We start from the raw sequence: 25,254 nt of genomic DNA, 5'->3' as shown, positions 1-25,254 counted from the left end.
GGTTGGAGAGGCTCTATTTTCCTAAATCAAATTCACTGTACCTCAGTTTCTTCATCTTTTAAAATGGAAAGAGAACGAATCACCTTTTGGTACACTGTAAGTGCAAGGAATACAATAACACAATGATAAAACCCCTGTATTCTCACTGCATGACCAAAATTACAAAGTGAACATTTCCATCGTAAATCCCAAAGGATGCCTTAAAAAATCCTGTGTTCAATTAGGCATGTTAACTACGCTGTTCAAAGTGAATAATAAGGGGTCATAATCCCTTTGGACTCTATCTTTCAGTCCTGAAGGACCTGCAACAGCATTTATTTCTGATAAGACAGATGAACACTGATTGGAGAGGTATGCCAGGTGTTCATCTTAAATATATATATCTAAAATCTCTAAGAAGCTTGTAGGAACTATCAGAGTCATGGATTACTACCACCATTCTGTACTTTCATTTCAATGCTTCATTCTAGACTTAGGATGCTGCCTGTTTAGAGGTTTGAAAGACAGCATGATTCTTTGGCATTTGATATTCAAATTGATTGTAAAATTTCCCCATTTAACCTCATAACAAGAAACAGGAAAGAATTAGAAATAAAAGTGAATTTAGATAATAAACCATCATTTCCTTTGAACATGCAAATAAATCTGACTACACTATACTGGATGCTCTGTGTTTGCCTGCCTTTGGGACAGTCCCAGAAATTCTAGCTGAAGACTATACAAGTATGAATCATTTTCCTGTGTTAATTCCTAATCAATCACTCTTAATTTTAAAGATACACACACACACACACACACACACAAAAACCCCAAATCCTAATAGGAATAAAAAAAGAACGTCAAGCTCTAGCAACATTCCTGAACAAAGTAAAAAAGTACTCTTTTACATCCAAGTTTAAAACTCTTACCTGTTTAGATGTGAGCTTTATAAGAGAACCCTCATAGCCCTGAAAATAAAGAAAACCAAGTTTAGCAAAAAAAGAAAAAGTAATTGCAATATCACCTTACTCAAATAAAAATAAGTCCTCTATAACTACTATCTAGCTCCTCTCACAAATGTCCCCAAGGTTAACTGGGAAAACAAATTGTACACATTTATGTTCATGTGCACAGATACCTGTTTGCACTCTTGAGGTCTAAGGAAAAAAGTCAAACCCTGCAAGCTATGTATCTGCATGTATTTCTCTCCCTTCTATTATTCTCAAGAAATTAAGCAATGGGAGGAAAATGGGCATCTCTGTCAACAGCAGATCTATTTTTAATCCCTTAGTCTAGACAAGAATAGGGTAGGTACAGAAGTAGGCAAGGGAGCTGGGCTCGGTGGCTCAGCCTGTAATCCTGCGCCTTTGGGAGACTGAGGTGAGTGGATTGCCTGAGCCCGCGGGTTCGAGACCCCATCTCTACAATAAATAAAAAAATCAGCCGGGTGTGGTAGCGCATGCCTCTAATTCCAGCTACTCGGAAGGCTGAGGCGGAAGGATTGCCGGAGCCCAGCAGGTCAAGGTTGCGGTGGCCGGGAGCGGCCACTGCACTCCAGTCTGGGCGACAGAGTGAGGCTCCAAGACGCCAACTCAAAAAAAGAAGAAGAAAAAAAGAAGTAGGCATGGGAATGGGGTAAATCTGATAAGATAGGAAGGTCACAGCATGTGCTGACTTGGTCATACACTGAACAATGAAACATTAAGAATACAGTAGGTAGAACTTGTTGATCAAATTGTCAAAACTGCCAGAAAAGGTTAAGGGGACAGTGATACTACATTTTATTAGCTCTTTTAGTTATTGAAACACCCAGTTTTCATGCTGGAATTCTGATTGGGACAAGCAAAAATTCCATTAGGTTTTCACTTCAGCTCATCCTCAAAGAAAACAGAAACAACCCCTTTCATTTCCTCTCTTCATCCCTCCTGGCTCCTCAGAATAAGGGTAACAAAGTGTGTTTATTTCTGAAAATAATCAATAGCTAGTGGCTTGCACTGATGGATGGCACAAAGACGAAAAAACATCACTTGACATGACTGACCACTACACATATCAGTGAAGAGACAGATTTGCAGACTCCGCTCAGCCTCCAGGGACTTTAATTAAAAGAAGGTTGTCAGGAATGTACCAGGGTCCTGACTTTAGCATTGAGGTTTCTGGGCAGGGTGCTGAGATTGATTCATCCTTACATCTTCCCAGCAGAGAACTATGTTACCAATTAGCTACTATAAACATTATACCTCAAAAGCCTTGAGCTCTTATGGCCAGAGAGGTCATGATTCACAGCTCTGCCTCTTCCTTTTTTCAAGGTGCTCTCTTCTGAAAAACCTGGAGGTTTAAACACCCTAAAGAACTAGAAGGCAAAGGACAAATGGATATTTCACTCAAGTGAAACACCATGGTAGGGATATACTATGTTCTCAAGTCACAAACAGAGAAGCAGTATAACATAATAGTTCAAAACGGGTGGCCGAGTTAGAATGCTTGAGTTTGGATTCTGGCTGTCATTTATTATGTGCGTAAACTTGAGCGCAATTTATTCAGTTGTTCCAAGTTTCATTTTCCTTATTTGAAAAAAATGAGGCTAACCCCCTTTAAAGGACTGCGATGAGACTTAATTAAGATACTTCATGTAAGGGGATTGCTGGCTGAATCTCATTCTCCCATTAAAAAAACAACAACAGTATTTTATCCAATAAAATGAGTAATTCGCTTCAAAAAGTCACCATTCTATTACAGCAACAGAAAACTGTCCCTTTTACAAAACTGCAACCCTACAGAAGAAACTCAGGAAATTCTAAAAAGTTGGCATTCTCTCCACAACACCTTCTCTTCCTTTCCCACTTCCTCTCAGATGACCTTGCACTTACACTCTCTATTTCCCTCTGTGCTGTCATCATCACTGCTGCATTAAGGAGACGGCTGTCAGACAGAGTTATGTCCATTATTACATGGTGCTTCCTTGGCACATAAGTTAGACTATTTTATCTTTGTTGGTTGTAGCTGGCTGCCCCTCCCAACCCTCCTTCCTCCTTACCAACCCAAGCATTTTCAGCTGTCATATCCGAATCCTGTCCCTCAATCTGTCATGCCTCTCTAGCTGGGACCCTGCTTCAGCAAGGATGGATCTTTAACCACATATCAAGATTGTCCATCACCTAATCATAAGTGCATTTTCTGCCAGGCACTGCAGCTAACACATCCACAATGATCAACTCACATGTCCTGGACACAAGCCCTGAATTCACTATGCCTTCCAGGCCTATGTTCTGACCAATTCCAGCTTTCTCCTATCCTCCAAGACCAACCTTCAAGGTTTCTTCTTGGCAGCATGGTTATTTTAGCTTTAGTCTAAATTCCATTTAAACTTTCAATCCTAGTAAGATTAAACATCTCTAGAGTGATTTTATTTCCACAGTCAGGAAGGACAGGCAATTCATTAAATATTTCACTAGATACCAAGAAATATTCCCCTCAATGAAAACTAAATTATCCCTAAAGTTTTGTTTTACATTGTTTGAAACTTAGAACACTTTTGCCATGGAAAAATTAACAGTGGTTGGGTTCTTAACTTAGTGTATAACAGCCTATTTATGTTACCAAAGCATAGTATCAGTAGCACTGTTTTCAGTTAATAAGGAAAGCACCTAGCGATAGGTCTTGACTTATATTATTGCATTTGAAATATAAATATGCAACATGTAATTTATAATTTTTTGGTGCTCAGTACTCAGAAGTGTATCACCAACTGTAGTAGGGCAAACAAGGATACAAAGACTACTCTGTAAGAAATAGATAATAGGAACCAGTTGCATGTTCCCATCAGTAAGAGAAGAAACTTGGCTGCTGGAGTTCCAAAGGCAGTTTCAGTCTATTATCCTAAGTGAGACTGTACATTAGAACTCATTTGTTAAAAATCCTTTACCCACTAAACTTTTAAAAACATCACTTTACAAAGTGCTTTCTCAGATATTTCATTTCTTCCTCCAAAAAGCCCCAATGCAGGATTCATTCTGTCTCGTTTTACAACTTCTGAAAGATTAAAAAAAAATACCTTAAATGGTCTGAAAAGCAGATAGAGCTCCCGAGGTTTGATATCCAGAGGAAGACCGCTGACAAATAGGGTCCGGACCTGGAAAAATAAATTTAAGAAGTGATCAAGGGTGTGAACTCTCCAAAGAATACCTCTCACCTACAATCTAAAAAATATATTTCTCCAAATAATTTATGACTCATACCTAATTCATGCTCTTGCTATGACACAGTGAATAATCCAATATTAAGATGCCATTAAGAAAAAAAAAAAATGCCATCAAGCCAACTTTTTCTCTTAATTTTAGAGGAAGTGTAGCCTTTAGTGTAAACTGAAGGTACACTCCCTAAGTCAACTCTTAAATTACATCTAGCTGATTTATTTATTTATTTATTTATTTTGAGTTGGAGTCTCACTCTGTCGCCCAGACTGGAGGGCAGTGGCTGCTCCCGGCCACCGCAGCCTCGACCTGCTGGGCTCCGGCGATCCTTCCGCCTCAGTCTTCCGAGTAGCCGGAATTACAGGCACATGCTACCACGCCCGGTTGGTTTTTTTTATTTACTGTAGAGATGAGGTCTCGCCAAGTTGCCCAGGCGGGTCTCGAACCCGCAAGCTCAGGCAATCCACTCACCTCAGCCTCCCAAAGCACACATCTAACTGATTTAAATTAATGAACTGACTTCCCTTTTTCCAACTACCATTGCACAGTTCTAATGGAGGGGGGTGTGTGTGTGTGTGTGTGAAGAGATTTCACATAATTTAAATTTTAGCTTGAGGGAAAAAAAGTCACAAGGACAGTAAATCTGCCACTAGTCTGTCTATGAATAACACTATACAAGTTGCTTCAAAGATAAAATCAAAACAATTGGTTTTACCCTACTTGTCAAAAGTACAGTGAACAAGTCAAATGCACTTAAAAAGTAGCCAAAAAGCATAATTCTGTATCTACTCCATTGCAAAACAGAAAGACCTCACTGATCATTGCTCTTACTGTGTTCTTCTATGGCACAACCAACATATACAAGGGGGGGACCCAAAAAACCCAGAATTTATTTATAAAAAATTGTGTATGTATTCTTACATGTTCAAACTTTATAGTCAACTTCAAAGTACTTTGATGCAATACACCTATAGAGATGCTTTTTCCACTACTCAAAACAATTTTGATGCCTTTTAGGGCTCTGCCGTTTTTTGTTTCACCTCTTCCACATCAGCAAAATATTTCTTTCTGAGCACTTTTTCCATCCAGGGAAACAAAAAGAAGTTGCTCATGTGAAGAGGGAGGGGGCATGGGGGTCATGGCGTTTTTGGTCAAAAATTGTTGAACACTCAGCATGTGTGGGCAGGTGTACTCATAAATCACTCATCATGAAATGGGCAAATGTGTTGAAAGAATCTCCAAAAAAAAATTCACTGAAGCTGAACACAACCTCTCAAAACAACATGAGCTGGTACACTGATGCCAATGGGTTCCTAGAACACTTATCCAGTGAGAGAAGCCTGTACTTCAAGGGGTCCACCCTCCAAAAGATAATTCCAGGGTTTTTTTGTGTCCCCCCTCATCTGCGCTTAGTGTCTACTAAAAGACAGAAGATAGATGACACATTTCCAGATGAGAGACTCAGAAAAAGCATGTTAGGATCTGAGTAAGAACTTAAAGGATGGGTAGAATTTTATAAAATAGAGACAAAAGATGAGGTGAAGTGGATAAGAATCCTAGGCAGAGAAAAACATTAACCAAGGCAATGAAGTAGGAACTGTGCATTCTGGGGTAAGGAGGAAACAACATTAAACAGGTAGTTTAGGATCAAACCACAGAACACATCAAAAGCCACTAGCTCAGGAATCTCACCTGAATTCAAAATCAAGAGATAACCACTGAATTACCACCCTATTTTCTATTCTTTTTCTCTAATCAGGCTGATGCAACATGATTGATTTCTTAATTTGAAATCATTGTAACTTAAAGAAAAAAAATAACTGGTCAATTGTTAACCATGTGTGTGAAAGATTTTTCCTCGATGAGAAATGGAGAGGTTATTTTCTAGATTCCCAATACTTTCCATTGATTCTGGTTATACGGAAGTAAAATTCAGAAAGCAAGGCTCTTTTATCAACCCAGAACAGTACACGATAAAATGTCATGCCATTTGCATGTGTTTAATAAACACTTTAATGATGCAAACAACCCTAGAATACTAAATGTCTAAATAAGACATTTAAATAAAACAGCTTTATGGAGGTATAATTGTTATAAAATAAACTGCACATCTTGAAAGTGTACAATTCTTTGTGTTTTTTTTGGAGTTGGTGTCTCACTCTGTCGTGTAGGCTGGAGAGCAGTGGCACTCTCACAGCCACCCCAGCATCAATCTGCTGGGCTCTGGCGATCCTTCCGCCTCAGCTTTTCAAGTAGCCGGACAAGTGTGTACTCCCACACCCAGCTAATTTTTGATTTATTGTAGAGACGAGGTCTTGCCAAGTTGCCTGGGCTGGTCTCGAACCCATGGGCTCAGGCAATCCATTCGCCTCAGCCTCCCAAAGTGCTGGGATTACAAGGCTGAGCCACCGAGCCCGGCCTACAATTTTATGTTTTGACATATGCGTAACCTATAAAACCATTTATAGCCAGGACAATCCATCACCGCAAACGTTTCCTCATGCCCCTTTAAACCTTCTTCCCATCCTGTCCCTCCAACCTCCACCCTCAGGCAATTACTGATGTACTTTCTGTCTCAGGATATTAGCCTTTTGCACTCAGAGACATCACGCGGATCACCTACTAGCAACTTGAATGCACTTTTTAACAAAATAGTGAAAAATTAATCACTTCATATTAAAATAGTATAGCACTGGAATCAATTATTTTATTGTATTGATCCTTGGCTTATAATGGGATTTTTGACATTAAGGAACTAATTTATGACAAAAATAATCAAAATTTTGTAACTTATATTTAATGCACTGCTGGTTCACTGATACATGTTGCATCATAGTAATCTGTTTGAAGTCTTCCATCTGGTATTTTTCTTCTTCTTTTGAGTGAGAGTCTCAATCTGTTGCTCAGGCTGGAGGGCAGTGGCATGCTCATGGTCACTGCAGCCTCTACCTACTGGGCTCAGGTTATCCTTCCACTTCAGTCTTCCAAGTAGCTGGAACCACAGGTGTGTGCTACCACACCCAGTTAATTTTTTTTATTTACTGTAGAGACGAGGTCTCACCAAGTTGCCCAGGCTGGTCTTGAACTCCCTTACAGATGTGAGCCACCACGCCCGGTCTCTTGTATTTTTCTATTTCAGCAGACAATGCAGTCTCATTTTCTTCCTCACACATTAATAATATGTAATTTATTGCCCAACCTGTGCACCACTGTGAAAGCTCTTCACACATTGTTTCTGCATAATGCCAGCTGATACTTTTTTATGTATATCTCAGTATACAGTCCATCTATTTATTTGCTTTTTCATACAATTTGAATGGAAAACTTCAAGGGAACATACATTTTTGAAAAATTTGTGCTGGCATAAGCTTGTCCCATATAATCACCAACAATCTCTTTATGTTCCATGAGAGGGGACATCCAAATACAAAGGGCTACTATTCATGTTTAAACATTTATAAGCTGGAACCACAGAGTATATGTCCTTTGTTTGGCTTCTTTACCTTACATTAAGTGAAATTTGAGATCCATCCATGTTGTTGAATGTATCAACAGTCTACTCCTTTTTACTACTGAACAGCATTCTGTAGTATGGCTCTGCCACAGTTTATCCATTCACATGTTGATGAACACTTAGTTTATTTCTTGTTTTTGGCATTTACAAATGAGATAGCTACAAATATTCATGTATGAATCCTTATGTAAATATATACCATCCTCTTGAATAAACAGAAGTAGAACAGTTGCATACAAAAGGCATACACTTAACTTTTTTTCATTAAAAAAACTGCCCATCAATTCCTTATTTTATGGTTCAGAACATGATAAGAGTTTGTACAAATGTGTACTCTGTTGCTGATGGGTGGAATGGTCTATAAACGTCAATTAAGTTAAGTTTGTTGTTCAAGATTTCTGTAATTTTTGCCTTCCCTCATCACATCTTTGCCACCAGATAAAGTTCCTGGGAAAGTCTTTATCAAGGTTGAACTGCTGGCAACTGCTAAAGACACAGCCATGAGGGAATCTGCTGTCGAGTGTGCCCTCCCTGCCACTCACAACTCTCCTCCAATTCTCTTCCCAAAGTCCAGAAAGTCAACACCATCCATTCAATTTGGCTGTTCTTGCCAGGACAACATGAGCAGTGGGATAATCCCATCTCCCCTTCATTCAGATATTGTGAGTGCCTGCTACATCCCTGACACTATGGCAGGTGCTAACTGGATTACAGAGATTTCCAGAGAAATATTGTGATAAGAAGATGCTATGCTTTAAGTGCTAGGGTGCCATCTGTCCAGCAGTGCAGCTTATTAGATATGTGATAGATATCAATAAGGATTTCAGGAGTTAACCTAGGAAATAAACCATGGTGTATATTATTATTCTAAAGAAAAAGGCTTTATAAACATGCAAGTCAAAGAACTTACCAACAAAACTCACTAGAAATCTGGAGATTATCAACAAAGATTACTTAACATAGACTAAGGCTCATCTATATCATACAACGGAATATTATATGGCCAATGAAAATGATGTTTGAGGAAAGAGTACATATAGTTCTGCTTTGTCCTGTACAGTAGCCAACATATATATGTATATGTAGAAAGGAAAAAATAGCTTGTAGATGACATACTCAGATGCTTATATTTATATGGTTTAGCCCCGAATGGTGTAATAGTAATGATTTTAATTTTTTTATTAGTTTATTTGTATCTTCCATCTTTCTAAAATAAACATGTATTATATTATTTTATTAGGTTAAAAATTACCTCAATTTATTATCTCTCTTTCTTTAGGAAACTAGAAATAAAGTCAGTATTTGTAGCGATATAAATTACAAAGTTTATGAAGAAAATTTTTTCTTATGTAAATATTCCAGAATAAGTCATGAAGAGATTCTTATCTTAGTGTTTCCACAGAAAACTATTATACATGGGAAAAAAATCCAAGCTCCTGTTAGGCCTAAGTTCGCCACCCACCCATAGATACCAAGAGGCCCAAAGCAACTCTATTTTGTTCATCAAACTGGAGGCAGCTAAGGTGTTTGTCATTTCATTTAAACATGGACAAGACAAGACTTATATTTCCTAGAATCTAATCTAAGTCCATATTGTCTCAGAAACCTCCCAGTATATCTCATCTCACATTCACTGAAGAGATATTCTTTCCTCTGACAGAATAGACAGACTGACAAGGGGGAAGAAATTCTCGAATATTTACATTATGTATTTGATTCTAACTCAAGGTCAATTAAATCCAAGGGCATAATGTGCTTGGAATCCTTTCCAGACCTCCTCAAACTAGAATACTTTATCAAGCAAGTTAAAGAAAATCATGGCTAATGAATGGAAAATATAACTTCCTATATATAGAATTCACGCTTTTCTATGGTGACAGGAATCTAGAATCACAGGGATATTTAAAAACACTTTTGTTTCCCTACTCTTTTTACTCTTCTTACACTTTTTATCTGAACCATTAAATGGCACCTTCTGGGTTTTAGCTTTGCTACATCTACAGCAATCATAAAAACATGGTTCTTGCCTGCAGGAAGCCTACTGCCAGTGATGGAAACTGAATATGCAAGTTATTGGCTGTGATAACAAAAAGCTTATTTCATTCACAAAGTAGAATGTCAATTAAAACCCAAAGAGTAAAAGCGTAAGTAGCATGTAAATCTATGATCAAATACCCATTAAAAACAAATAAACAAACAAACAAAAAAACAGTTCCCCAAGATAACAAATGAATGATGCCAAATGAACTTTGCAGCAGATCAAACCATTATCTAGGACAGCCCTTAATTACCAGCAAAGTTCATGGACACAGATGTGCCTGGCACTGTGCCTTTAGCATCTGCAGATGTTTACTTTATCAAACACATGGGGAAACACATTTCTTAGACAAGTACACAACATGCCTCATAGAAATTGAAGAGATGAAGCTGCTGACAGCTCTGTCCCAAAGAACCTCTACTAGATTTGTGAATGTACTTTTAACTTCCTTTTTACCCCAATAGGACTGAAACAATAAATGCTAGTAGAAATCGTCCCACGCTGGGCAGAAGAGCAAGAGTGTTCTTGGCTCAGCCATTATCTATAAGCATTCCTGCAGAGGCCACAGTTAGATTTTGGATAAAACCAGCCATATGTTCTTAAATGGCACAGTCAGCTCCCACTAGGAAAGGCAAGCTATTGACTAACTTCTCATTAATAAACTCTAATTGAATATGTAAAGTCACTGTGTCAGTCTTGAGTTTCCCTGGATAAAAAGGCCAAAGACAGGCTCTAAAATTGGAAAGGCCCTATCTTTAATGAAGAACATGCCTAATCTTGTTGGTAATCTAGACATGAAAATAAAAAGCAGTGGAAAATGCCATAATTTCAGTACACAGCACAGAATAATCACATACACTTTTCAGCTAGCAGCCACATCTGGTAAACACATAATTTCCAAACACTACAGGCATTTTCTCTGTATGTTGTAGTTTTTTATAAAAGGTTTTAAGGTCATCTATATCTAACTACTTTAGCTGGTCTCTTTAGGCTCCTCTTAAATTTATAAAACTGGGAAAGACAATTTCTCATTTTGTAATGACTCAGGAATGACTATGTATAGTGACTCATTTGAAACACTCTGAGTAACATTCATGATGGTACACCTATGTTCATCTATCTCTTTGCAAATTTTTTCATAAGTACACATTGTTATATGTACTAATGTAGACTCCAAAAGAATCTCTCAAATGTGCCGTATGTTTGAAGCATTCTTTTAGAGAACCCATTATGTGAAACACACAAGGATTCACAGATAGGCTCTATCTATGAGCATTTTAGAGTCTGATGGTTCTTTACTGTTGTGTGTAGCCCAGTCCTAGGCACAGAGTATATACTCTGTAAGTATCTCTTGACTGGTTTAGAAATCTACAGAATAACACTGTATATCCAAGGGAGATACAAGCATTTCCTTGTCAACAGTTCAGCTGATGATATGGTAAACAAAATGAGGTGACTACATTTCCCAGTCACAGTATCAGTAGTTACCGTAACAACTGACAAACATTCACTCATATGTGGCAAAATGGCAGAAGAGATAATTATTACAAGAGACAAAATAAAAAAGAGAAAAATTTTAAAAACCTATCAGGATAATGGGAGAAATATGAAAAAAGACACAGACTGCAACGGAGACTGGTCCAAAAAGAGAAAACAGACCATAAAAAATTCAAGGCTATATAGACAAGGGCAAAGAGATTATTATACAGTTACTAGAAGAATCAATCACATTTCAACTTATGATCAACAAACTTAAATGTGTAAGTCCAATTTCAACAAATGTAATTAACAAAGTTTTGTGTTTTCTTTTAAGATACTCACACTTACTAACTTGCATATTTAAAATGGGAAGATTTTTACTTACATGGAAAAAGGTTCATGACTGTGAAGTGAAAAAGCAAACGCCAGAACAGCGCACATTCCCAGTTTAATTCTTTTGGTGTTTTTATAAGTCAGTACACGCTAGAGAAAAAAATGTATTGAAGGAATATACTGGGATGCCAAAAAAATGTTTACACATTTTAAGAGATGTTACTTATGTATTACTTTTAGTTGGCTGTAATCAGAAGCGTCTGGACACTGATGGTAACCACTTTGAGCACCTCTTATAATTGCAGAAGTCAAACGCTACTTACATTTATTGGTATATAGTGCTTTACTTTTTTTTTTTTTTTTCGAGTTGGAGTCTCACTCTGTCACCTAGGCTGAAGTGCAGTGACACGCTCACGGCCACCACAGCCTCAACCTTCTGGGCTCAGGTGATCCTTCCACCTCAGCCTTCCAAGTAGCTGGCACTATAGGTATGAGCCACCATACCCAGCTAACTTTTTGATTTATTGTAGAGATGCGGTCTCACCAAATTGCCCAATCTGGTCTTGAACCTGTGGACTCAGACAATCCTCTTACCTCGACCTCCCAAAGCACTGGGATTATAGGCGTGAGTCACCATGCCCAGCCTGTATTACAATTTTAATACAGTTTTTTCCTTTCTTTTTTTTTGAGTTGGAGTCTTACTCTGTCACCCAGACTGGAGTGCAATAGCCGCTCCCGGCCACCGCAAACTCGACCTGCTGGGCTCCGGCGATCCTTCCGCCTCAGCTTTCCAAGTAGCTGGAACTACAGGCGCATGCTACCATGCCCGGCTAATTTTTTATTTATTGTAGAGATGAGGTCTCGCCAAGTTGCCCAAGTGGGTCTCGAACCCGTGGGCTCAGGCAATTCACTCACCTCAGCCTCCTAAGGTGCGGGATTACAGGCTGAGCCATCAAGCCTGGCTAGTTTTTTCCTTTCTTAAAATGTGTATGCATTTTTTTGGCACCCTCTGTATACCAAATTACCTGTATGTTAATAGTATGTTAGTAGTGGAAAGAAGGAAAATTATAGAGCTTTCATTTTATACATTTATATATCTTTGGATTTAAGTATTTATAAGCACAAATCACTTCTTTAAAAATAAAAGAACAAACAAAAGCCTAAATGTATCTCCTTCACTTGAAAATACAAACCTAGGGTCCTGCCTGTCCAGTTCTGTCCTTAAAATTTTTCACTATTTTCCTATCTGTCCTTGATCCATAGGGACAAGCTTAATCTAGTAAAAATACAGTCACATAACTTGCTTCACATGTCAATTCTGACCAAAAGTCAGCATAGACTCTTAGTATTTACCTCTATAAAAATAACCCAACCAAAAAAAAGGAACTAATGGCTCTGAAGTAAAGTCCTAAGAGCAAGACCATCATGGTTTCAAAGGGATATTCTTGCTTTGTGACTGCCTTACTTCTACTAAGATGAGACAGAGGAACCACTCACTCTACAACACCTAAGGAATTGCCATCCCTCTTCTGAGAGACTGTGTAATAGAAATTTGATTTCAGGAAGTGGGAAGTTAAAAATATCTCCACATATCTGTGCTGCATAAATCCCATAGAGCTGGATTGTTTTAATACACTGGAGGAGAGGGGGCTGTCAGAACCCTAGTTGTAAATTTTACACACTGGCTAAATTATTTCACTATTTTTTGTTAATAATCTGTAAGTTTTTTGCTTATTTTGTAAGTATCAGCTTAAAAAACAAGTTGCGAGACTTAACCCTGCTGAAGACTGCTGGTTATCTCATTCCCAAAGAAGGCTTTGTTGGCTTGGTATGATTTCCCATCCATGAAAATGGATTGCCGCAACCATTAAAATGGTCTGCCAGGCATTTAATTCTGGTGCAGCTCAGCAGAAACTGACCGGCCTTTGGTTAAGCTCTAGTTTCTAGTTGGCACTGACTTCAAGACAGAGCAGGTGGTCAAGTTTTTTCTTCCTGACAATGGTTACCTACTGGACTTAAAGAATGGTTCCTTTTCCATGACTTGAAAGGAATGTTTTGGTTCAGGAGGCCACGTTGCTACAGACACAGAGAACTTAAGGGTAAGTATAAAAGGGTCACTAAAATGTTTTAGTTTTAAATTGAAAATTGCTCTTTGTTCTAATGGAAAAAGCTATACAATTACCCACAGTGCATGACTCCCTGGTTTTGAGGAATCCACTAGTGTTTGCCCTAGGTGATATTTAGTTGGTTGATCCAATTTGTAGAACAACCAAATATATCACTTTATTTAGGGCCAATGGAAACCAGGGCCCCTTTCCTGTAGGATCAGGGAAAGAAAGAAGATTAATGGGAGCACATGTGGAAGAAAGAACAACTATGTTCCACAAACTCATATTTGTAGGGCCTGTGCACTGCTCAGACTTGTACAGGGAATGGGGACAGCAAATTAGTGCTTGGTCCACCACACCACTATGTTCAACCATTGAGGAGCCTATCCTAGCCCAATCCAGGGTCAATTTACAACCAGATGAGTTTCATAATCTCCCATTTTGATAGGGCTTCTTAAGACCAAACCCAACACAGGCTATTCCTAATGTTCATTATACATCAAAAGGAATAAGAGAAAAGATTATCTAGGGTTTGAAACTGCTACGGTATAGGCAAAAGATGTGTCTGTACATGTGAATACCTAACCTCATTATGAAGAAATTTGCTTGCAACCTCCTTGGGTCCCCTCCCGCTCTGGGAGCTTTTGTGTCCTCTCAATAAATCCTGCTTTCTCACCTTGAGGGAGGGAGGGAAGGAGGAAGGGAGGGACAAAATATCAAAATTCTAAGACCTCTTCCTATCCTCTGCATAATTTGGGTGACTGCTATTTTACAAAGCAGACTTATTCAAAGAAAAAACTCTTTTCCCTCTTCTAAACTATATAGGAAAAACTAACACAGTACACAGAGGTATTCATGGTCACTTAAAGTAAAAAAGCCACATAATTACCACAGTGCATGACTCCCAAGTTTTGAGCGATTCACTAGTGTTTGCCCCAAGTGACATATAGTTGGTTGACCCAATTTGTAGAACAAACAAATTTATAACCTGATTTAGGGCCTATGGAAACTAGGGTCCCTTAGCCAGCATGACCAGTGTGTGTGTGTGTGTGTGTGTGTGTGTGTGTGTGTGTGTGTGTGTGTGTGTGTGTGTGTGTGTGTGAAGGAGGGAGGAGAAGAATTGACAAATTATGGTTCCAACATTGCCCAGGACTTAAAAAAAATAGAGACAGGGTCTTGTCTGTTGCCCAGGCTGGGGTGCAATGGTGCAATTGTAGCTCACTGCAAGCATCCAATTCCTGGGCCTAAGTGATCCTCCTGCCTGCCTCAGCCTCCTGTATAGCCAGGACTACAGGCATGCACCACCATGCCCAGCTAATTTTTGTTTGTTTTGAGTTGGAGTCTCACTCCATTGCCCAGGCTAGAGTACAGTGGCATGCTCAAGGCCACCCCAGCGTCAACCTGCTGGGTTCTAGCTATCCTTCCGCCTCAGCATTCAACTAGCTAATTTAAAAAGTTCTTTTTTGTTTTTGTTTTTTTTTGCAGACGTACAGCCTCAAGCAATATTCCCATCTTGGCTTCCCAAAGCACTGGGATAACAAAAATGAACCACCATGCTCTAGTAACCACCATGATATTGTTTTTATATCAGTAGTGGACAAACGCCATATGAGGAACTTCATCCCAAGGCCAACTTCAGCTTGTAATGCATTCTAATAGCCATGTACAACATACCATAGTTCTAACAACTAGAGAAGATGTGAGGATTGCAAAACTAGAAAGCTATGGGGTCAACAGATTTGTTTTCCAATATTTTGTCATGTAAAACGGCCAAATACATAGCTTAAAATTCGTTGGTGCCAGATTAGTTCAGCTTCAAACTGAAAATTCTTCTTCATATGACAGTGGTAAATATCTCAGTACTTGACAAGAGGTGATCAGTAAGTTTCTAGAAAATAAATGAATATAAAAATTGAGTCAAAATACGAGTAACAAGACATAAAAGAGAAAGCCATATAATCCATGAATACCCATATGAATGAGTATAAACAAACATAGTCACTGTAACTTCTTATATGCATTTAAGAGGTTAAGTGTTCAAAGCATTATGATTAAAGAAAAAACCCAAAACACAAAAAAACCATACGGAGCCAGTCAGTTGGGATTCAAATTTGGGTTCTGGAACTCACAACTACGCACTTGGGTAAGTCCCTGAACCTCTCCATTTCTAAGTTTCCTCATCTTAAACTATGTCTATGATTTCTTTGATATTCCTTCCTTTAAAGGTGGAACTTAATCTCCCTCACCTTCAGTGTGTCTTTACTTAGTAACTTATTAAGAATATGGCAGAAGTGACAGGGTTCTGACTTCAAAGTTAGGTCAAAAAAGGTATTGCGGCTTCCTCAGTGGAAGCTCCTGGGTCACTTATCCCTGGGGGAAACCAGTTGCCATGTTGTGATGATACTCAAGAAGCCCTATGGGGAGATCCACATGATAAGGAACTGAGGCCTCTGGCCAAAAGCCATGTAAGCAAGTCATCTCAGAAGGAGATCCCTTAGAAGTTTAGTTAAGCAAAGTAAAGTGCGCACTTAGAATTGTTTTTTTCTAAGTCAGAGCCTCACTCTGTTGCCCAGACTGGAAGGCAGTGGCATGCTCATGGCTACCACAGCCTTGACCTGATGGGCTCAGGGAATCCTTCCATCTCAGCCTTCCAAGTAGATGGAACTACAGGCATGGGCCATCATGCCCGGCCTTAGACATTTTTAACATTAAAAATTTTTAAACAAAAATTGTCCCCTAAAACTTATCAAAACACTTTTTATTAGAAAGCCATTACTTAGATTTAAATAATATAAAACATTTATTTAAGCTGGATGTAATGGCTCATGCCTATAATCTTTGGGAGGCGGAGGGGAGAAGATTGCCTGAGTTCAGGGGTTCAAGACTAGCCCAGGCAACTTGACGAGAACTCATCTCTACAATAAATCAAGAAATTAGCCAGGCATGGTGGAGCACACCTGTGGTTACAGCTGCCTAGAAGGCTGAGGTGGAAGGATCGCCTGAGCCCAGCAGATCGAGGGTGCGATGTCTGTGAGCTTGCCAGTGCACTCCAGCCTGGGTGACAGAGTGAGACTCTTGACTTTAAAAAACAAAAACTTTGACTAAAAAAAAAAAAATTTATTTGATGATGGCATAATAATGCTAGAACATAATTATATCAACATCAGTGAAAGGATTTATACCAGTTGGCAAAGCTGGGCAATGAAGTTATATAGGTATGAATTCATATGCATTTCTATTTTAAAGTCCCAATAGAAGATTGGTCTCTTTTCCATTAATTTTTAATTGACTAGACTTAATATATAAAATGCAATAGAATGAAATAAACATGAATCTTTTAAAAAGTACGTTTCAGGCCAGGTAAGGTAGCTAACATCTGTAATCCCAGCACTATGAGAGACTCAGGCAGGAGGACTACTTGAGTCCAGAAGTCCAAGACCAGCCTAGGCAACACAGTGAGACCTCATCTTTAGAAAATATGATAAAATTAGCTGGACATGGTGGGGCACACCTGCAGTTTTTTTTTTTTTTTAAAGTTCATTTCAGATCGTAACTGTCCTGATTTGTCACTACTCTTTATTGTATTATATCTTACTTATACTTTACTTTGATTAATATCTGTACCTCATTCCAGATATATCTCTCATGATACAGAAAATAAAATAGCAAAAATGTAAATTTAAATTATTCTGAACTAATACTAGGAAAAAGGCTAAGACGGTCAAGTCCAGGGAAGTTCACAGAGCACAGATGTATATGCAGGCTTAAATTGTGTGTATTAACAGGGTTTTGGTAAACTCACTAAGAACCACCCACTTTTCTAAACTTGTTTGTACAGGAAAACTCATTCCACCAATATTCATTTGTATTAAAATAACAACTGCATGACTGAAATACAAATTTTTTTGAGTTGGAGTCTCACTCTGTCGCCCAGACTGGAGTGCAGTGGCCGCTCTCGGCCACCGCAGCCTCAACTGTTGGGCTCCGGCGATCCTTCCGCCTCAGCCTTCCGAGTAGCCAGAATTACAGGCATGCGCTACCACGCCCGGCTGATTTTTTGATTTATTATAGAAATGAGGTTTCGCTGCCCCGGCGGGTCTCGAACCCGCGGACTCAGGCAATCCACTCACCTCAGCCTCCCAAAGGCACGGGATTACAGGCTGAGCCACTGAGCCCGGCTGAAATACAAATTTTTATAATACAACCTATTTTAAGTCAGTTATATTCTCTAATTCACAAACTGGTTTAAACACTACAAAGCCCAGTGTTTATAACTGAGTGCCTCCAGTAAAAGAGCAAACTTCTATTTTTAAGTTTAGATCATTTTTAACTTTAGATTTTTAATTTAGATTAGCTTTTCCAATTGTAGGCATTTCCAATTTCAGAATACATTTAATGTATTTGGGCTACAATTAATATTCCCAGTCTACTACAAAAACTACTCTCCACTGAAGATAAGTTTAATCTGATAACCACCTACAATTATGTCTGCTAACCATTTACATGGTTGCTTGAATCAAGTCAATGGTTTATATAAATATAAGTATACGTAATTATGTAAAGAGACACAGTTCTTATAAGACTTGATATGACTTACAACTAGAAATGTTCTTGCCTGAGGAAAGCAACAAAAGACACAGAACAAATGTCAGGAAAACAGAAATTGTGAGATTTGTGGCCGGAAAAATAACTTAGGCCAGATGCCGTGGCTCATGCCTATAATCCCATCATTTTGAAAGGCTGAGGCAAGAGGATTGTCTGAGCACATGGGTTCAAGACCAGTCTGGGCAACATGGCAAGACCTCATCTCCACAATAAATAAAAAATAGCCAGGCATGATGGTGCAGGCCTGTTTCTAGCTACTTGGAAGGCTGAGGCAGAAGGATCGCTTGAGCCCCGCAGGTTTAGGCTGTAGTGGCCGTAAGCACAAGTGACAAAGTGAGACTCCACCTCAAAAAAAAAGAAAAGAAAAATAGCTTAGGTTAATATGATTATATGTGCTTTCAAATGGATCCAAAGTATTTTTTAAAGTTTGTTAAAATACTTAATCTGGATTCCCACAGCACTGTGTAAATTTTCAATAATTATAAAGGAAGGAAAAGACTATTAAATTGAGCCTAATGGTTAAATCATGCTTCTTTTTTTTCCTCAAATTGGAATCTCACTCAGTAGCCCAAGCTGGATTGTAGAGGCACGATCACGGCTCATCACAGCCTCAACCTTCTTAACTCAGGCAATCCTGCCTCAGTCTCCTGAGTAGCTGAGACTACAGTCATGCGAACACACGACTTTTGATTTTTTTGTAGAGATGAGGTCTTGCTACACTACCTAGGCTACTCTTGAATTTTTGGGCAATTCTCCTGCTTCAACCTCCCAAAGTGCTAGGATTACAGGCACAAGCCACCACACCCAGTTGTTTCTGCTTTTAAATCAAGCTGTTGAAGGCTGAGGCACCGACCCTCCTGGGCCTCCGTTTCATTTTTAAAATGAAGGTGTGGAAGAGTTGCTCTGCAAGTTCCTTTCCAACTCCAAAGGTAATGCAAGGAAAGGCTTTTGTTAAAAGCAGAGGTCACATGGTGCAAGCGCCAGGAAGACCTAGTTCTTGCCACTGAGAAGCTCTCAATCAAGCCAATTTTTACTATATATTCATACATGTATTTAAACTGTATATTTTATGGTTCATGTAACAATTAAAACAGAATATACCCAGGTACAGTGTCACGAGCTTGTAGTCTCACAGTTACTGGGGAGACTGAGGTGGCAGGATCTCTTGAACTCAAAAGTTCAAGGTCAATACCTGGGCAGCATAGTGATGAGAAACCATGTCTTAAACCAAAACAAAACAAACAAAACATAGAATGTCATTTTAGGTCACACAAATTTAGCACAGAACTGCCAGTACAAAATATAAAAAACGTACTGGAAAGTTACTGGTGTACAACCAGTTTATCACAGACACTCTGTCCTAATAGCCATGATGAAATCTATTTTTTTCAGTCTTGTGAAAAAATTACTTAGCAGAGCATAGTGCTGGAGCACACAAACTCAATAGTCAGATTGCTCAGATTTAGTCCCAGCTCCAACACCTGTTGGCTGAAAAATCGTGGATAACCTATTAACTAATGAGCGCTCAGTTTCCACATCTGTAAAATTGGAAAAAGAATAAAATTTACAGGATGTTAAGAGGATGAATCAGGGTATTTTGTAAAACATTTAGAAAAGTGCCTGACACACACTAAGTACTACACAAATTTTTGTTAAATATATTCAGTAGGCCCTCCATTTCCGTGGGGTCCACATCATGGAGTCAACCAACCACAGATCAGAAATATTCTAGGGGAAAAAAATTTCATATGCACTGAACACGTACAGACTTATTTTTCTTGGCATTATTCCCCCAAACAATACAGTATAACAACTATTTACATACATTGATTAGGTAGCATGCATAATCTAGAGATGATTTAAATGACACAGGGAGGCAGGTTTCAGCAGTTCAGGCAGTGAGAGGAGTGGCAGCAGTCAGGTAGTTCGGCATCACGAAGGCACTGGGGGGAGGGGGACAGCGGCTGGCAGGCACCTGGCACACGTCCTGCCAGTCACCAAAATGCCCAAGAGGAAGCTCAGCCCCACAGAGGTGGCAATGCAGAAGGAGCCCAAGAGGAGATCAGCCAGGCTGTGGGTTAAACCTGCTCCAGCAAAAATGGAACTGAAGCCAAAACAGGCGTCAGGAAAGGATAAATCTTCACACAAAAAAGTGCAAGCAAAAGGAACAAAGAAGGCAAAGGGAAAATAGGTTGATGTGGCTACACAAGAAACTAAAGAAGAGTTACCAGTAGATAATGGAGAAGTTAAATAAAACTGAGGCGAATCCAGCCTCTGATGAAGCAGGAGTGAAAGAAGCCAACTCTGAATAGTATCATATACCATGTCTTATCAGTGGGCCCTGTCTCCCTTCTTATATAATCCAGAGGAATATTTTAATCAACTATTTTGTAAATGCAAGTTTTTCAGCAGTTCTAGAAGCATTTTTAAGAAGGAGGGAAGCCGGCTCAGTGGCTCAGTCTACAATCCCGTGCTTTGGGAGGCTGAGGTGAGTGAATTGCCTGAGCCTGCGGGTTTGAGACTCGCCTGGGCAACTTGGCGAGATCTCATCTCTACAATAAATCAAAAAATTAGCCAGGCGTGGTAGCATGCTTGTAGTTCCAGCTACTTGGAAGGCTGCGGTGGAAAGATTGCCGGAGCCCAGCAGGTCGAGGCTGCGGTGGCTAGGAGCACGCCACTGCACTCCAGTCTGGCTGACAGAGTGAGACTCCAACTCAAAAAAAAAAAGGAGGGAATCCCACCTCATCCCATTTTATAAGTATAAATGGTTTTTTATTAGAGGTGAAGTTATTCACTTGGTTGTTTATTTTTTGGTACAACCATAAAACAGTGTAGGATATTGAATTACAGGAGTCTTTGACTATCTTGGGTGTCAGTTAAGCATTCCATAGATGGAGGTTAGTTTTTATACCCTATAATACAAAGCATACTAAGTAGCAATATGAACCACAGTCCTCGTTTAATGTCTTGAACATTTAATATTATTTCTATTCCCATGTTATTTTTTAGTAGAAATGCTTCCTAAAGAAAACCACTCCTTGATCATGGCTCTCCCCATCAGAATTATGTACACTCTGTAATATCTTTGGTCGTGGTGGTCCTGTTTTCCTAAAAACTTTGTTAATGTGCTGTGAAAAATTGAAAAATTGAGTATATCATATATACGATAAATTGTAAATTGCTGGGATGTATGTTACGGCTTATCAATATCTGATGATACTGGTACTTGATACTCTCTAGTAAAATTTGCCTCCAAATTTTAAGCTGGAAAGTCACTGGAATAACTTCTTAAAAATAATGACATGTGGCTTTTTTAACTTTTGGTATGTATGTTAAGAATTGTGAAGCCGGGCTCGGTGGCTCAGCCTGTAATCCCGCGCCTTTGGGAGGCTGAGGTGAGTGGATTGCCTGAGCCCGTGGGTTCGAGACCCGCCTGGGCAGCGAAACCTCATCTCTACAATAAATCAAAAAATCAGCCGGGCATGGTAGCACATGCCTGTAATTCTGGCTATTCGGAAGGCTAAGGCAGAAGGATCGCCGGAACTCAGCAGGTCGAGGCTGCAGTGGCCGGGAGCGGCCACTGCACTCCAGTCTGGGTGACAGAGTGAGACTCCAACACACACACAAAAAAAGAATTGTGTATAAACTGAAATGTCTGTGTACAACCAATAAACTCCCAACTATGAAAAAAATTTAAAAATAAAATATGCAAGGAGGATGTGCACAGGTTATATGCAAACACTACGCTATTTATACTAGGGACTTGAGCATCCATGGATTTTGGTATCCTCAGGAGATCCTGAAACCAATCCTCCACATTTACTGAAGGACCTCTCAACTGCTATCTGGGAATACTTTCTGCTGCCAGGGACAGAAAGAACAATACAGAATGAAATTACTCAAATCCTAAATCTTAGCCAGCTAAAGATACTTTGAAAAGTTACTCATAATAAAATAGTGTTTCAAATGTTGAGGAAAAATACGACCACTGAACAAATTGCATGTAACTTTTAAAAATCTGCTTTTGAGTCATAGTCTTACTGTCACCCAGGCTACAGCACAGGGGCACAATCACGGCTACTGCATTTTCGACCTGCTGGGCTCAGGCAATCCTTCTGCCTCAGCCTTTCAAGTAGCTGGGACTACAGGTGTGTGCCATCACATCAGTTAATTTTTTTTTAAAAATTGTACAGACAAGGTCTCACCATGTTGTCCAGGCTGGTCTCAAACTTAGGCAATCCTGTGGCTTCCCAAAGTACTGGGATTATAGGTATGAGCCATCATGCCTGGCCTATATTTCATTATTAATACTGAATTTCCAATGTGAAGTGCTTATTTATACCACCACCATCATCACTACTACCACTACCACCACCATGATCACAACCACCTTTCAGGAATTTGGAATTCCAACCTGAGAATGAAAATATAGATTTGTAATATAGTATGCCTGTAAAGTAAAAAATAAACAGCACATTTTACAGAAACCAGATCAATATTTTCCAGTTTGTGAACTTCAAGCAGTTTAGGCACTTTCCAAAACTGTTCTTCAACTAAGAAAGAATTTTCTAAAAATTGTCAGCACCTGGGGGTATATGAAGGCTCTTTCAGAGTAGACATGACCTAGCCTGTCAGTGATCTCTGGACCTCCTGGCCAGAACACTAGAGAAGATATGTACGGGAAAAACAGTTCTCACAATGCCAGGAAGTCTGTGTTCTACTATGACCAAATAAAGATACAACCAATATCCCAGATATGCAGTTCTGTTGTGCCAAAACTTCTCAAACATTGTTGCACAGGGGCCACATCTAACCTATTAAAGTGTAACTTATTTGAATCCCAGTGAAACAATTTCCTGATATTCTAAATAAGAAACAATATAAAACTCCAACAGAAATCTTAAAAAACCATATATATTGAACTACAATATAACCATTAAAAAATATTTTTAATGTGGTTAACACTGTATACAAATACTTTTTTGCTAACTGAAATTGTGTCGAAGGTATTATGGACCCAAAGAAGATAAAAACAGATCCTTAACCTTATGCCTCATCCCTTCAACACTGTCCATGTGTAAGCAGAGCTTAGATAACTGGCCCATAACCCTCAGATGACCCTTCAAGACAAGCACAAGCATCATTTTTTACCCAAATATCTTCACCTATGCTGAAGAGTATATCACGCATCAAAAGTTTCCATTTTACATGTAATGTCATCTTAGGTGATAAAAAACAGATGTTAAAAAACAATATCAGATACATATACAACATACACATATATCTGGTTTTGAAAATGCATTAAAATACACTCACACGACAAAATTATTGCCTAACCTGATGCAAGTATGCATCAGTCTCTTCCAAATACAACAAAACAAAATTTCCAAGCCTCTGACCTTCAAATGTTCCATACAACATTACTTCCCTAAGTTCCCCGAGGTCAATCTTAATACCATACACTGCTCATTTGTGAACAAAAACATTTTCTTGTATAGTTATTCTTTACTTCTATATAAGGCTCTTTTGTACTTTTGAAAGCCCGAAGTACTTCTCTAAGGAAGAAGCTTTCCCCAGCTGTCCCAATTCTTTCTTCTCTTCTATATTCCTATTGTACTGTTTGTACCACAGTCAGAGAATTACTCTGTTCTCTAATTGATTCACAGGCTTTATTTATAATCTCTCTGACTAAATTATTAATTTCTTGAGACGAGGCACTGTATCTTATTCACCTATTATTGTAACTTTGAATCAGGATCTAAATCTCCTTAGATTGAGGATCTAAGTTTCTTAGTACATCGGACATTTACAAATGACACACTTAGAGAAAGTCATAACTGGACAGTATTCAAATTGTTTCACAGAAATGGTCAGAATTTTAGTTTTAAGAAACACAAAAAGGGTACCTTCTCATCTCTCCACCAAAAACAAGCAAGAATTTAAACTCATGAAACGATATATAAAGTGTAAGAATTTGAGAACCCAAATTAGTTAACACTGCCTAATTTAATCCTGGATTTACACACAAAAATATAAGATCTGTAAGACAGTAGTATCCTAAAGCATTTAATAATTCATCTTTCTGCCTTACTGCCCAAGACACAAGGATTACTCTAATTCTAAATTAGAGGTCAACACAATTTGTTTCTAAGAGCCAACAACTTTATGCAAAGTTCAGAAAGGATGGCACATGAACTATTTAATTACAAGGAAAAGAAGCACTACTCATTTCTCTAAATAACAACAATAATAATTCATCTTTGAGGTTAAAGCACACTTAAGAGTTAAATGTGAAGAAAAGGAGTTACGGCAAATAGAGATGGCAAATCTCATATATAACCTCTCCCTAGCATCACACACATCCCTCACAAATTTCATGATGTTTTATCATTTCAATATCTTAGATCTTACTTCCTCTACATGTAGGATGGACATAAAACTTGCCATTCTCATGACATTTTCAATGAAACAAAAATAGCAGGAAATAATTCACTAATCAGATAATTTTAAGTCCTGGACAAACAATATTATGCAGTACTTAGGTACTTACATCTTGGATTTTCAGTATTAAACTAGCAATCATGAGCTGCTTCAGGGATAGTAGTATGAACTCCAAAAAGATATAATCAGAAAGGTAATCCACTGCAGAGAAGATCACATAATTTAATATTTCTTAAACATGCCTACTAAAAAAATATATTGCTGGCCAGGTCTGGTGGCCAGTCTGTAATCCCAGCACTTTGGGAGGCCAAGGTGAGTGGATTGCCTGAGCCTGTAGGTTTGAGACCAGCCTAGGCAACTTGGCAAGACCTCATCTCTATAATAAACCAAGAAAAATTAGCCAGGCATGGTAGCACATGCCATATATACTGCTGGAACTCTCGGATTCTCTCTCAGAAATTCTGATTCAGTTGATCTGGGGGTGAGGTTTAGGAGTTTGCTTTTTTTTTTTTGAGATGGAGTCTCACTCTGTCACCCAGACTGGAGTGCAGTGGTCGCTCCTGC

General features: G+C 38.8%; 1 protein-coding gene across 1 annotated transcript in view; it reads right to left on the bottom strand.

Annotated features, from left to right (window-relative positions):
• Positions 1-25,254, bottom strand: part of LOC103250063 (RNA-binding protein with multiple splicing) — a 117,519-nt gene that overhangs the window by 26,364 nt on the left and 65,901 nt on the right. Inside the window, exons 3-4 of the mRNA XM_021707833.1 lie at positions 4,034-4,111; positions 909-947 (exon numbers count right to left, since the gene is read on the bottom strand). Of these exons, the coding sequence (XP_021563508.1) occupies positions 909-947; positions 4,034-4,111 (117 nt within the window). The remainder of the gene's footprint in view (positions 1-908; positions 948-4,033; positions 4,112-25,254) is intronic.

Source organism: Carlito syrichta, unplaced genomic scaffold (assembly GCF_000164805.1).
Source record: "Carlito syrichta isolate Samal-C Ts95f unplaced genomic scaffold, Tarsius_syrichta-2.0.1 Scaffold126464, whole genome shotgun sequence".
NCBI classification, from domain to species: domain Eukaryota; kingdom Metazoa; phylum Chordata; class Mammalia; order Primates; family Tarsiidae; genus Carlito; species Carlito syrichta.
Note: the sequence above shows the minus strand (reverse complement) of the source record. Positions and strands in the feature narration are given on the sequence as shown.